The sequence below is a fragment of the Salvelinus namaycush genome, chromosome 4 (assembly GCF_016432855.1).
Source record: "Salvelinus namaycush isolate Seneca chromosome 4, SaNama_1.0, whole genome shotgun sequence".
NCBI classification, from domain to species: domain Eukaryota; kingdom Metazoa; phylum Chordata; class Actinopteri; order Salmoniformes; family Salmonidae; genus Salvelinus; species Salvelinus namaycush.
In genome coordinates this window covers 2,432,231-2,445,146 of record NC_052310.1, presented here as the reverse complement: position 1 = coordinate 2,445,146, position 12,916 = coordinate 2,432,231, and the positions used below count along the sequence as shown (strand labels likewise).

Below are 12,916 nucleotides of genomic sequence, written 5' to 3'. Positions count from 1 at the left end.
ACAACTACAACAACAACAACTACAGCAACAACTACAACAACAACAACAACTACAACAACAACTACAACTACAACTACAACAACAACAACAACTACAACTACTACAACAACAACAACAACTACAACTACAACTACAACTACAACTACAACTACAACTACAACAACTACAACAACAACAACAACTACAGCAACTACAACAACTACAACAACTACAACTACAACAACTACAACTACAACAACTACAACAACAACTACAACTACAACTACAACTACTACAACAACAGGAACTACAACAGCAAGTACAACAACAACAACAACAACAACAACAACAACAACTACAACTACAACTACTACAGCAACAACAACAACAACAACTACAACAACAACAACTACAGCAACAACTACAACAACAACAACAACAACAACTACAACTACAACTACAACTACAACTACTACAGCAACAACAACAACTACAACTACAACTACAACTACAACTACAACTACAACTACAACTACAACTACAACAACTACAACAACAACTACAACAACTACAACAACAACTACAACTACAACAACAACAACAACTACAACTACAACTACTACAGCAACAACAACAACTACAACTACAACTACAACTACAACTACAACAACAACTACAACTACAACTACAACAACAACTACAACTACAACTACAACTACAACTACAACTACAACTACAACAACTACAACTACTACAACAACAGTAACTAGGATTCTTGTTTGAGAAGTATTTATTTCATTTTTTACTGTAAACAGGGAAGTCCCATAGAGATCAAGGTGTGTGTGTGTGTGTGTGTGTGTGTGTGTGTGTGTGTGTGTGTGTGTGTGTGTGTGTGTGTGTGTGTGTGTGTGTGTGTGCGTGCGTGCGTGCGTGCGTGCGTGCGTGCGTGCGTGCGTGCGTGCGTGCGTGCGTGCGTGCGTGTGTGTGTGTGGTGAGGAGAGAGAAGGTTCCTATATACCGGGACAAAGGGGCAGTGGTGTACCTGGTCTAGTTTTGCAAGTTAAATATGACTGACATGGGTTGGGTCTTATTTCCTCTTTCCCCATGGATGGACACACACACACACTCACCACACACACACACACACACATACACATACACACACACACTCACCACACACACACACACACACACACTCCCATCCCCCATCCATTCTCGTGACATTAGATCATTAGATGGAGGAAGGTTCAGGTTACTTGGGCTGTAGGTGTGGTTACTGTTTTGTTCTCTCTGTGTGTGTGTGTGTGTGCTCATGTGTGCGTGTGTGTATTTCTGCTGAGGTTAGGGCCAGAGTCAGGTAGGTAGCCGCCAGGTAGCTCTGTTGTTTGCTGTGGCCTGATGCTGTTGTCTTGTCTGCTTCATTTCCATCAGCACACCTGTCCTCCTATCCATCAGGCTCCTCCCCTAGCTTCGGGGCTTCTGCCTCCTGCTTTTCTGTTAGCTGGTTTAGTATAAAGGAGACGGACAGAGAACCAGAGGTATTTGTGTTTGTGTGTGAGATTGTAATCATTCCATAGGACACTAAAACTCCTGCATCACAAAACGACTCCAGTCTACTGCATCCAGGGAGGGCCCGCCACACACATTAATCACATCTTCAGTCTCCAGACGCTAGACTCCACAGTCTCTTCAGCAACACTGACTGTCCCCTACAGTCTCTACAGCAACACTGTCTATCCCCAGGAGCCTGGACACACAACAACAACTATTACAGTGACTAGGATTGCATCTGGGGATTCAACACAGCAACCTCTCACTCAGTCCTTACAGCCCAGCTGACTGTTCCCAGTAGTCAAGAGTTGGGATAACATCCAAGGATCTCACCGGTCTCCACAGCAAACTAATTTCACTCAGCCCCACTGACTGTATCGGACCCAGCGTCACACAACAACAAACCCAGGTCTGTTTTCATCGAAGCAGGGATAGCCAACTACAACCTCTAACTTAGTCTCTTTGAACTCACTGTTCTCCCCACTCCTAGGCTCCAGGATGACGTCTATGGCAGGTCGGCTGGCCCGTCAGCAGGAGAGGGAAAACGGTGTGGGAACCAACGAGCAGGCGGTAAAGTTCCTCCAGCAGAACTATGAAACGCTGCTTCAGGGCTGTCTGGAGTCCGGGAAGCTGTTCCAGGACCCCTCCTTCCCAGCAGAGAGCAAGTCTCTAGGGTTCAAAGAGCTGGGGAAGTACTCTTCCAAGACCAGGGGACTGGTGTGGAAGAGACCCACGGTAAGAGAGCACTTTTGAATACCATATACAATCTAGAATCTAGATGTATAATGATAGGATGTCTGGCACTGACTATCAGGTACTCTGTCTGGTTTAATTTGAAGCAGGGAAAAGGTATTATTATTGTGAGATGTACCAGTTTATCAGTGTGTTAATATATATGTTTGTATATAATGTAAAGTATACTCAGTGTCAAGTTTACAATTCATTGGAGGTTTAAGCTTGTCACTACAAAAGGTGCTGGGTAGAACCATATATGGTTTGTTCCCATAGCGGAACCATTTTTGGTGCTAGAACTCTCTAAGTAGGGTTCTTCATAGAACCACCTGTATCTAGAACCTTATATGAAGGGTTCTGTCTAGAACCCTTTATGAACGGTTTGACCAAGAACTCTATAACTTTGAAGGGTTCTTCCTAGAACCCTTTATGAATGGTTCCACCAGCCTAATTAGCCTTTGAAATGTAACGCTTTATAACAATACATTATGGTCTAGTTATACCCTAAAAAAGGGGTGTTAGGAAACTCCTTATTTACACATCAGGCCTGTAAATCACATTATTCTGGCTTGGAAAGCGATGTGTAGTTCCTATTGGAATCTAGCTAGATCAAGGATATCCAACAATTGGAACTTTTAATCACTTGCAACCTGCATTCAGATTGACGGCCGGGTTAGCAAAGATTGCTGTGCGAAAAGGTATGCTATTTATCTTTGTGTAAGCATAAGGTTAATCAACCAATCATTGTACATGCAAAAACGTAAATATTGAAACAATTCTGAAAATCGATCTGCAATAGAGCATGCTGGGAAATATGATAATGATGGGCGTGGTTTTGAGTGTTTTCCTCAACACAGAGTAAAAATGACACAATCCGACTCAACTCTGGTTATTAACAACAGCACAAATAACAACACAAAGGTTATTTTACACCATTGAGTGTTAAGTTAATTTAACTCCTGAATTAACACAAAAAAATATTACACTGAAAAACCAATGCTATGTAAAACTGGACAATTTGCTGTGTACCGTATACAATACACTGCTGGTTCATACTCCCTTCTATCCTCCTACTCTCTGTTCAATAAAATCACAGAAAATACTACTTTGAAAGACAGAAATCATGGCATAAAATATCAACTGTCAGTACTGTATATGTCAAATTATTAAGGGAATACCAGACACATGTACTGTACAATTATCCCCAGATAGGTACCGTTTAAAATATTCTCACACCTATCTTTTTTTAAAATAAATTGATCAGGTTACTCAAAGTCTCGATGTTAACGTTTAAACACTGAAGTAAACACTAATGGTCAAGCACTATTTAAAAGAAAGAAAAATAATACAATGAAAAAGCTTTTTCAGAATCAAAAGGGTTCTATGTAAAAATCCTTCTTGCCTTCCAAACAATCACACAGAATTTTTTAAAATTAGGATGAAAAAATGTTTCTATCTAGAACTCTTTGCCTTTATAAATAACTATTTCAGAACCCTGTTTCCCCCCCCCCAAAAAAGGGTTCTTCAGATGAAAACGGTTCTTGGTAGAACCATATTTTTTTCCTAAGAGTGTGTAAAGAAGTACAGTCCCAGAGGAAAACAAGTGATTATTGCTGTTGTACATTGCTGACATCATGTCAACCCAAAGATCTTTGTCCGTTACAATCAACATGCACAGTCACCTTTTAAAAGGCACCTTGGTGCAGGAAATGAAATTTAAACTGAATGCTGTGCTGGGGATATAACTGCCCAGGTGTAGAACAATGGAAACACGACACAACATATTATAATGGTAACCGGAGCTTTAGAGACATGGGGGGGTGGGTGGCGGTCCGTTTGTTGACACTGTTCTGCTTTCTGGTTGACTGATCTCATTTTGATTGTGTGTTAGGGTTAGGATTTCAAATGACACACACAAAGACCACAGCATAGCCTCTCCTCTGAGTCTAAAGATTATTATCATTATAATTATTTTTTTATTTGTTTTACATTTATTTATCTAGGCAAGTCAGTTCAGAACAAATTCGTATTTACAATGACGGCCTACCAAAAGGCAAAAGGCCTCCTGCGGGGATGACAAGAGAGACACCACAACACTACATAAAGAGAGACCTAAGACAGCAACATGCATGGTAGCAACACTTGACAACAACATGGTAGCAACACAACATGGTAGCAGCACAAAACATGGTACAAACATTATTGGGCAGAGAGAACAGCACAAAGGACAAGAAGGTAGAGACAACAATGCATCACGTGAAGCAGCCACAACTGTCAGTAAGAGTGTCCATGATTGAGTCTTTGAATGAAGAGATTGAGATAAAACTGTCCAGTTTGAGTGTTTTTTGCAACTTGTTCGAGTCGCTAGCTGCAGCGAACTGAAAAGAGGAGCGACCCAGGGATGTGTGTGCTTTGGGGACCTTTAACAGAATGTGACTGGCAGAACGGGTGTTGTATGTGGAGGATGAGGGCTGCAGTAGATATCTCAGATAGGGGGAGTAAGGCCTAAGAGGGTTTTATAAATAAGCATCAACCAGTGGGTCTTGTGACGGGTTAACAGAGATGACCAGTTTACAGAGGAGTATAGAGCGTAGTGATGTGTCCTGTAAGGAGCATTGGTGGTAAATCTGATGGCCGAATGGTAAAGAACATCTAGCCGCTCGAGAGCACTCTTACATGTCGATCTATAAATTACGTCTCCGTAATCTAGCATGGGTAGGATGGTCATCTGAATCAGGGTTAATTTGGCAGCTGGGGTGAAAGAGGAGCGATTACGATCGAGGAAACCAAGTCTAGATTTAACTTTAGCCTGGAGCTTTGATATGTGCTGAGAGAAGGACAATGTACCGTCTAGCCATACTCCCAAGTACTTGTATGAGGTAACTACCTCAAGCTCTAAACCCTCAGAGGTAGTAATCACACCTGTGGGGAGAGGGGCATTCTTCTTACCAAACCACATGACCTTTGTTTTGGATGTGTTCAGAACAAGGTTCAGGGCAGATAAAGCTTGTTGGACACTAAGAGAACTTTGTTGTAGAGCGTTTAACACAAAACCCGGGGAAGGGCCAGCTGAGTATAAGACTGTATCATCTGCATATAAATGGATGAGAGAGCTTCCTACTGCCTGAGCTATGTTGTTGATGTAAATTGAGAAGAACATGGGGACTAGGCCTAGGATCAAGCCTTGGGGTACTCACTTGGTGACAGGCAGTGGCTGAGACAGCAGATGTTCTGACTTTATACACTGCACTCTCTGAGAGAGGTAGTTAGCAAACCAGGCCAAAGACCCCTCAGAGACACCAATACTCCTTAGCCGGCCCACAAGAATGTAATGGTCTACCGTATCAAACGCTTTGGCCAAGTCAGTAAAAATAGCAGCACAATATTGCTCAGAATCAAGGGCGAAGGTGACATCACTGAGGACCTTTAAGGTTGCAGTGACACATCCATAACCTGAGCGGAAACCAGTTTGCATACCAGAGAGAATACTATAGACATCAACAAAGCCAGTCGGTTGATTATTGACAAGTTTTTCCAACACTTTTGATAAACAGGGCAAAATAGAATCTAATAGATTAGATCAAAAAGGGGATTTTGTCAACTCATTGTTTACTCAGCTGACTGGATCAGAGAGTACTATCAGTCTGTTGCACTCTAAAAAAAGCCAATTTAACCCATTTCTTAATCAGCATCATTCTGTGAGTTGAGCGGACATCAAGAATTTGAGCGAATGTATTAAAGTTTGTTTAAAGCTTGTTGAGTCAATTTACAAATTCATGTTTGCCTTTGGAAGGCAACACTGTATGATGGTTCAGCTATATGCCCAAATGTTGACTTAACTCTACATGGCTACCTTACAACTGTACGTTGAATCAATACACTGAAATTGAAGGAGCTTTTTGGAGTAAAATCTTTTTTTTTTTTTTTTATCAAAACCACGCCCATTATTATCATATTTCCCAGCATGCTCTATTGCAGGTTGCTTTTCAGAATGATTTGTTTCAACACCATGTATATTGATAGGTTGATTCATCTTATGCTACACAAACATAAATAACAGCCATTTTTTTTCTAAATTAATCCAATTTTGGCACCCGTTACTAAGATGACTGTTCCAGTTTATATGATTTAGGTAGCCTAACTAATTACTCTTCCCCATGGCAGTCATTCTCAATGCATGTTGATTACAAGTTTCTTAAAAAGTACCTTGAAGAATAAATTAAAAGAGATAAAAGTTCCAGTTGTCGGATATTCTAACTCTGGATTCTAATAGGAATTACACATCACTTTGCAAGCCAGAATAATGTAACTGGTAGGCTTTATGTGGTCTGTAAACCAGGAGTTTCAGACCACTGTGTTAGAGTGTAAACCAGGGTGTAACTAGGCCCTCAAAGAAAGACCTTTTGATGTATGTATTGTCTGTATACAGAGGTCATTGTTGTGTTATTGCCCCCATGGCTGACCAGGCAATTTCGAAGCTTCAATGATTCAATCTGCCTGTTTCCGCCTTGCAGAAAGCCTTTGTTGAGCTTAAATTAGTACTTAATCAAGGTAAAAACAAGTATATGTTATTTTTATAAATCTCATAAACATTTATCTGATGATTTATGCATACTTACATTGGATGGGGCCCTTATTGATCGTGTCCCTGATTTTATAATTTCTAGGCATCTAGATCGATGATAGACTTTCCGTCAAAACCATGTTGATGAGTTCGTTAAGAAGTTAAGAATTAAAATCTGCTTATTTCATAGGAATAGGTCCCGCCTTTAGTTAAATAGTAGAAAACAAATAATTCAGTTCGACATTCATTCCGGTCTTTCGACGATGGCGATATCGTCTCTCTGAATGCGTCTGCCGCTGCATTGAAGTCTTCGGACGCAGTTTATCACAGTGCGTTATCACTACGCTCTGTATCAGTATTAAACACTTGTAAAATCCCTATTGCATAAACTACCGACCACATCTCACTTCTCTGTTAACCTTCAGAAATATAAGCTATCAGATATGATCTCAGGAATGACTCATTCTAGAGATCCCTTCTAGAGATCCCTTCTAGAGATCCCTTCGAGGTAAATCTGCCTTGAGCTATTTTGCACATGGCTTGTGGAATGGTCTATAGGGGTTTGTCTGAAATTGAGTGACTTGGTGCATCTGAAGCAGTCCAGACGGCTATGTGAGGACCTTCCTAAGGAAGAATTTGTTAATTTTTTATGATTCTATGATTGATCTTATGTTTTTTTTTGGGGGGGGGGGGGGGGGGGGGGGTTGTGTTTTTTTGCTTGCTTATATATTTGAATGTGAACTATATATTTGAACTAGTCTTCTAACTTGCCCCAGATCGTTGCTGTAAATGAGAATGTATTCTCAGTCAACTCACCCTGGTTAAGTAAAGACAACTTTTTTACCATTTTTATTATTCATAAATAGTTTAATTTCACACTGGGGAAATATGCAAATAAGGTAGAATAAATTCTTAACTCGAATTGTTATTTCACACTAAAATTCTAAATTGAGTGAACGTACAGTTGAACTTGAAAATGTATGTTGGTTCAACTACAGTTTATGCCCAAATGTTGAGTTAACTCACAATCCTATTGTAGCTGGTTACAAATAGATTACTCTCTGTTCTCTCTCTCCTGTGATTGCTGTAGGATTTGACAAGCAACTTATCATACGACAATGCTTCTAAATCATGTACAGTGCTCTTGTAAGAATTAATATATAAATCAATGAATTACTGTGTTAACAAAGGAATTATTCTGTCTCTCAAATGTGACTGCTGTAGGAGTTGTGCTCAAACCCGAAATTCATTGACGATGGAGCCACCAGGACTGATATCTGCCAAGGAGATCTGGGTAAGCATATTTCACAAAGAGAAGGGGTGTTGCTGTAAATACTGCTAATCCCAAGATCCTCCTCCCACTAATTCTGGCTTTGTGTCCACCAACAGACAGTGAAGGAGACTACAACATATGTTTGTCTATAGATATATTGTCTATAGATGTATTAAACGTAGGGCATATATTAGTTCTGTGATGTATTACAGTGTTTTTTTTTCAATCGCTTTGGTGCCATTTTCAGAAGTATGTGATGCAATTTTTACAAGTACATTTTCTTAGTACAAAACTCAAAACAGATCATCAAAAAAGCAAATTTTCAATTGACTAAGTGCAACACACAAAGTCACACAGTCCCTTTTTTCACAAAAATTCATCAGTGTTTCATCTAGAAATACATGTTTCATATTGCAATACATAGAAAGGAATTGCTTTTCGCAATGCTCACATTACCTATGACATGATAATCTTCTGATTTGAATGGCGCCGGGGGAGATGGCTACCATTTTACGGGCTCCTAACAATTGTGCTATTTTTTTTATATTTTTTTTTTGCGTTGTTTGTAACTTATTTTGTACGTAATGTTTCTGCCGCCGTCTCTTATGACCGAAAAAAGCTTCTGGACATCAGAACATCGATTACTCACCTCGAACTGGACAGAGATTTTTTCTTTAACGAGTCGGACGCGAAGGATTTACTCGAGATACCCGACCAGGCCCAAATCCCCGTCATTCGCATGAAGAGAAGACGCCGTTACAGAGGACACAGGTCAGGGTGCCTTGTGAGAATTCGTTGGAGAGTGGGTAACTCGCCTCTACCATCCGTCCTTTTGTCCAATGTGCAATCCTTTGAGAATAAACTGTATGAGTTCCGTTCAAGACTATCCTACCAACGGGACATTAAAAACGGTAATATCTTATGTTTCACCGAGTCGTGGCTGACATGGATAACATACAGCTGGCTGGGTTTACGCTGCATCGGCAAGAAAGAACAGCTTCCTCGGTAAGACAAGGGGTGGAGGTCTGTGTCTATTTGTCAATAACAGCTGGTGCACCAAATCTAATATTAAAGGAAGTCTGGAGGTTCTGCTCGCCTGAGGTAGAGTATCTCATGATAAGCTGTAGACCACACTATCTACCTAAAGAGTTTTCATCGTTATTTTTCGTAGCTGTCTATTTACCACCACAAACCGATGCTGGCACTAAGACCGCACTCAACGAGCTGTATAAAACTAGACTGCACGGCCAGGCACGACTCCACCACCATCATTAAGTTTGCCGACGACACAACGGTGGTAGGCCTGATCACCGACAATGATGAGACCGCCTATAGGGAGGGGGTCAGAGACCTGACCGTGTGGTGCCAGGACAACAACCTCTCCTTTAACGCGATCAAGTCAAAGGAGATGATTGTGAACTACAGGAAAAGGACGGCTAAGCACGCCTCCATTCTCATCGACAGGGCAGTAGTGGAGCCAGCTGAGAGCTTCAAGTTCCTTCTGGTCCATATCACCACCAAACTCTCATGGTCAAAAAACACCAAGACAGTTTTGAAGAGGGCACGACAACGCCCATTCCTCCTTAGGAGACTGAAAAGTTTTGGCATGGGTCCTCAGATCCTCAAACAGTTCTACAGCTGCACCATCGAGAGCATCCTGACTGGTTGCATCACTGCCTGGTATGGCAGCTGTTCGGCCTCCGACCACAAGGTGCTACAGAGGGTAGTCCGTACAGCCCAGTACATCACTGGGGCCGAGCTTCCTACCATCCAGGATCTCTATACCAGGCGGTGACAGAGGAAGACTAGTCATAGACTGTTCTCTCTTCTACCGCACGGCAAGCAGTAACGCAGTGCCAAGTCTAGGTCCAAAAGGCTCCTGAACAGCTTCTACCCCAAAGCCATAAGACTGCTGAACATCTAACCAAATGGCTACCCGGACTATTTACACTGACCTCTCCCCTTTTTTTCCGCTGCTACTACTCTAGATTAAAAAAAAACTGTTGTATTTACTCTCCTGTGTGGGGTTCCCTCCCTGTCTTGTCAATATCGCTGAGATGTTTCCACTGTTACGGGTTTGTAACTGTGACAACACAGGATGTTTGTTGTACGCGATAATCTGGCAGAACCAGACGAGTGTGTCTCTGAATATTGCATACAGTATTACAAGTCCGGCACACGTATAATATATATACACTGCTCAAAAAAATAAAGGGAACACTTAAACAACACAATGTAACTCCAAGTCAATCACACTTCTGTGAAATCAAACTGTCCACTTAGGAAGCAACACTGATTGACAATAAATGTCACATGCTGTTGTGCAAATGGAATAGACAACAGGTGGAAATTATAGGCAATTAGCAAGACACCCCCAATAAAGGAGTGGTTCTGCAGGTGGTGACCACAGACCACTTCTCAGTTCCTCCTATGCTTCCTGGCTGATGTTTTGGTCACTTTTGAATGCTGGCGGTGCTTTCACTCTAGTGGTAGCATGAGACGGAGTCTACAACCCACACAAGTGGCTCAGGTAGTGCACCTCATCCAGGATGGCACATCAATGCGAGCTGTGGCAAGAAGGTTTGCTGTGTCTGTCAGCGTAGTGTCCAGAGCATGGAGGCGCTACCAGGAGACAGGCCAGTACATCAGGAGACGTGGAGGAGGCCGTAGGAGGGCAACAACCCAGCAGCAGGACCACTACCTCCGCCTTTGTGCAAGAAGGAGCAGAAGGAGCACTGCCAGAGCCCTGCAAAATGACCTCCAGCAGGCCACAAATATGCATGTGTCTGCTCAAACGGTCAGAAACAGACTCCATGAGGGTGGTATGAGGGCCCGACGTCCACAGGTGGGGGTTGTGCTTACAGCCCAACACCGTACAGGACATTTGGCATTTGCCAGAGAACACCAAGATTGGCAAATTCGCCACTGGCGCCCTGTGCTCTTCACAGATGAAAGCAGGTTCACACTGAGCACATGTGACAGACGTGACAGTCTGGAGACGCCGTGGAGAACGTTCTGCTGTCTACAACATCCTCCAGCATGACCGGTTTGGCGGTGGGTCAGTCATGGTGTGGGGTGGCATTTCTTTGGGGGGCCGCACAGCCCTCCATGGGCTCGCCAGAGGTAGCCTGACTGCCATTAGGTACCGAGATAAGATCCTCAGACCCCTTGTGAGACCATATGCTGGTGCGGTTGGCCCTGGGTTCCTCCTAATGCAAGATAATGCTAGACCTTATGTGGCTGGAGTGTGTCAGCAGTTCCTGCAAGAGGAAGGCATTGATGCTATGGACTGGCCCGCCCGTTCCCCAGACCTGAATCCATTAAGCACATCTGGGACATCATGTCTCGCTCCATCCACCAACGCCACGTTGCACCACAGACTGTCCAGGAGTTGGCGGATGCTTTAGTCCAGGTCTGGGAGGAGATCCCTCAGGAGACCATCCGCCACCTCATCAGGAGCATGCCCAGGCGTTGTAGGGAGGTCATACAGGCACGTGGAGGCCACACACACTACTGAGCCTCATTTTGACTTGTTTTAAGGACATTACATCAAAGTTGGATCAGCCTGTAGTGTGGTTTTCCACTTTAATTTTGAGCGTGACTCCAAATCCAGACCTCCATGGGTTGATACATTTGATTTCCATTGATAATTTTTGTGTGATTTTGTTGTCAGCACATTCAACTATGTAAAGAAAAAAGAATTTAATAAGAATATTTCATTCATTCAGATCTAGGATGTGTTATTTTAGTGTTCCCTTTATTTTTTTGAGCAGTGTATATGTGTGTGTGTGTGTGTGTGTGTGTGTGTGTGTGTGTGTGTGTGTGTGTGTGTGTGTGTGTGTGTGTGTGTGTGTGTGTGTGTGTGTGTGTGTGTGTGTGTGTGTGTGTGTGTGTGTGTATTTACAGGTGACTGTTGGCTGCTGGCTGCTATTGCATCACTGACCCTGGACGAGAGCGTGCTGGCTAGGGTCGTTCCTCCTGAACAGAGCTTCACTGACCGCTACGCTGGCATCTTTCACTTCCAGGTCAGGGGTCAGGGGTTAGGGGTCAGGGGTTAGGGGTCAAGGGTTTTAACATGTAGTTATTCCCAATCCTCAACACTCTCCATTCATTGACATTTACATATTATAAATTGAGCAAACACTCTTATCCAGGGGACAACTTGAATTCAACTAAGGTAGATAAAACAGTCACATACAGTATGTCAGTCATTGCTAGTGTGAGAAAGACAAGTACAGATGTTTTTCCAAGATCCTTTAATTTCTGTCATAGGGGACTTGTTTTACTACTAGGTTTAAAGACGGTTGTAGTGTCCGGTATGTTTCCTCATGTTCTGCCATGTGATTCACTCTCTTTGTGACATGTTGAGGCATTCTGTGGAATGTTGTCTGTTGTGGTCCTCTTCAGTTCTGGCAGTTTGGTGAGTGGGTGGACGTGGTGATTGACGACCGGCTGCCAACGAAGGATGGAAAGCTGCTGTTTGTTCACTCAGCCGAGGGCTCTGAGTTCTGGAGCGCCCTGCTGGAGAAGGCCTACGCCAAGTAAGATACAGCACCGTAATACATACATGGTTTATGCTAAGATACAGCACCGTAATACATACATGGTTTATGCTAAGATACAGCACCGTAATACATACATGGTTTATGCTAAGATACAGCACCGTAATACATACATGGTTTATGCTAAGATACAGCACCGTAATACATACATGGTTTATGCTAAGATACAGCACCGTAATACATACATGGTTTATGCTAAGATACAGCACCGTAATACATACATGGTTTATGCTAAGACACAGCACCGTAATACAT

At 42.6% G+C, this 12,916-nt stretch overlaps 1 protein-coding gene across 1 annotated transcript in view; it reads left to right on the top strand.

The window, feature by feature from the left end:
• Positions 1–2,028: 2,028 nt before the first annotated feature.
• LOC120045314 (calpain-2 catalytic subunit-like) overlaps positions 2,029–12,916 on the top strand; it is a 52,068-nt gene continuing 41,180 nt past the window's right edge. The window contains exons 1-4 of the mRNA XM_038990195.1: positions 2,029–2,265; positions 8,051–8,120; positions 12,006–12,124; positions 12,507–12,640. Coding sequence (XP_038846123.1) covers positions 2,029–2,265; positions 8,051–8,120; positions 12,006–12,124; positions 12,507–12,640 — 560 coding nt within the window. The remainder of the gene's footprint in view (positions 2,266–8,050; positions 8,121–12,005; positions 12,125–12,506; positions 12,641–12,916) is intronic.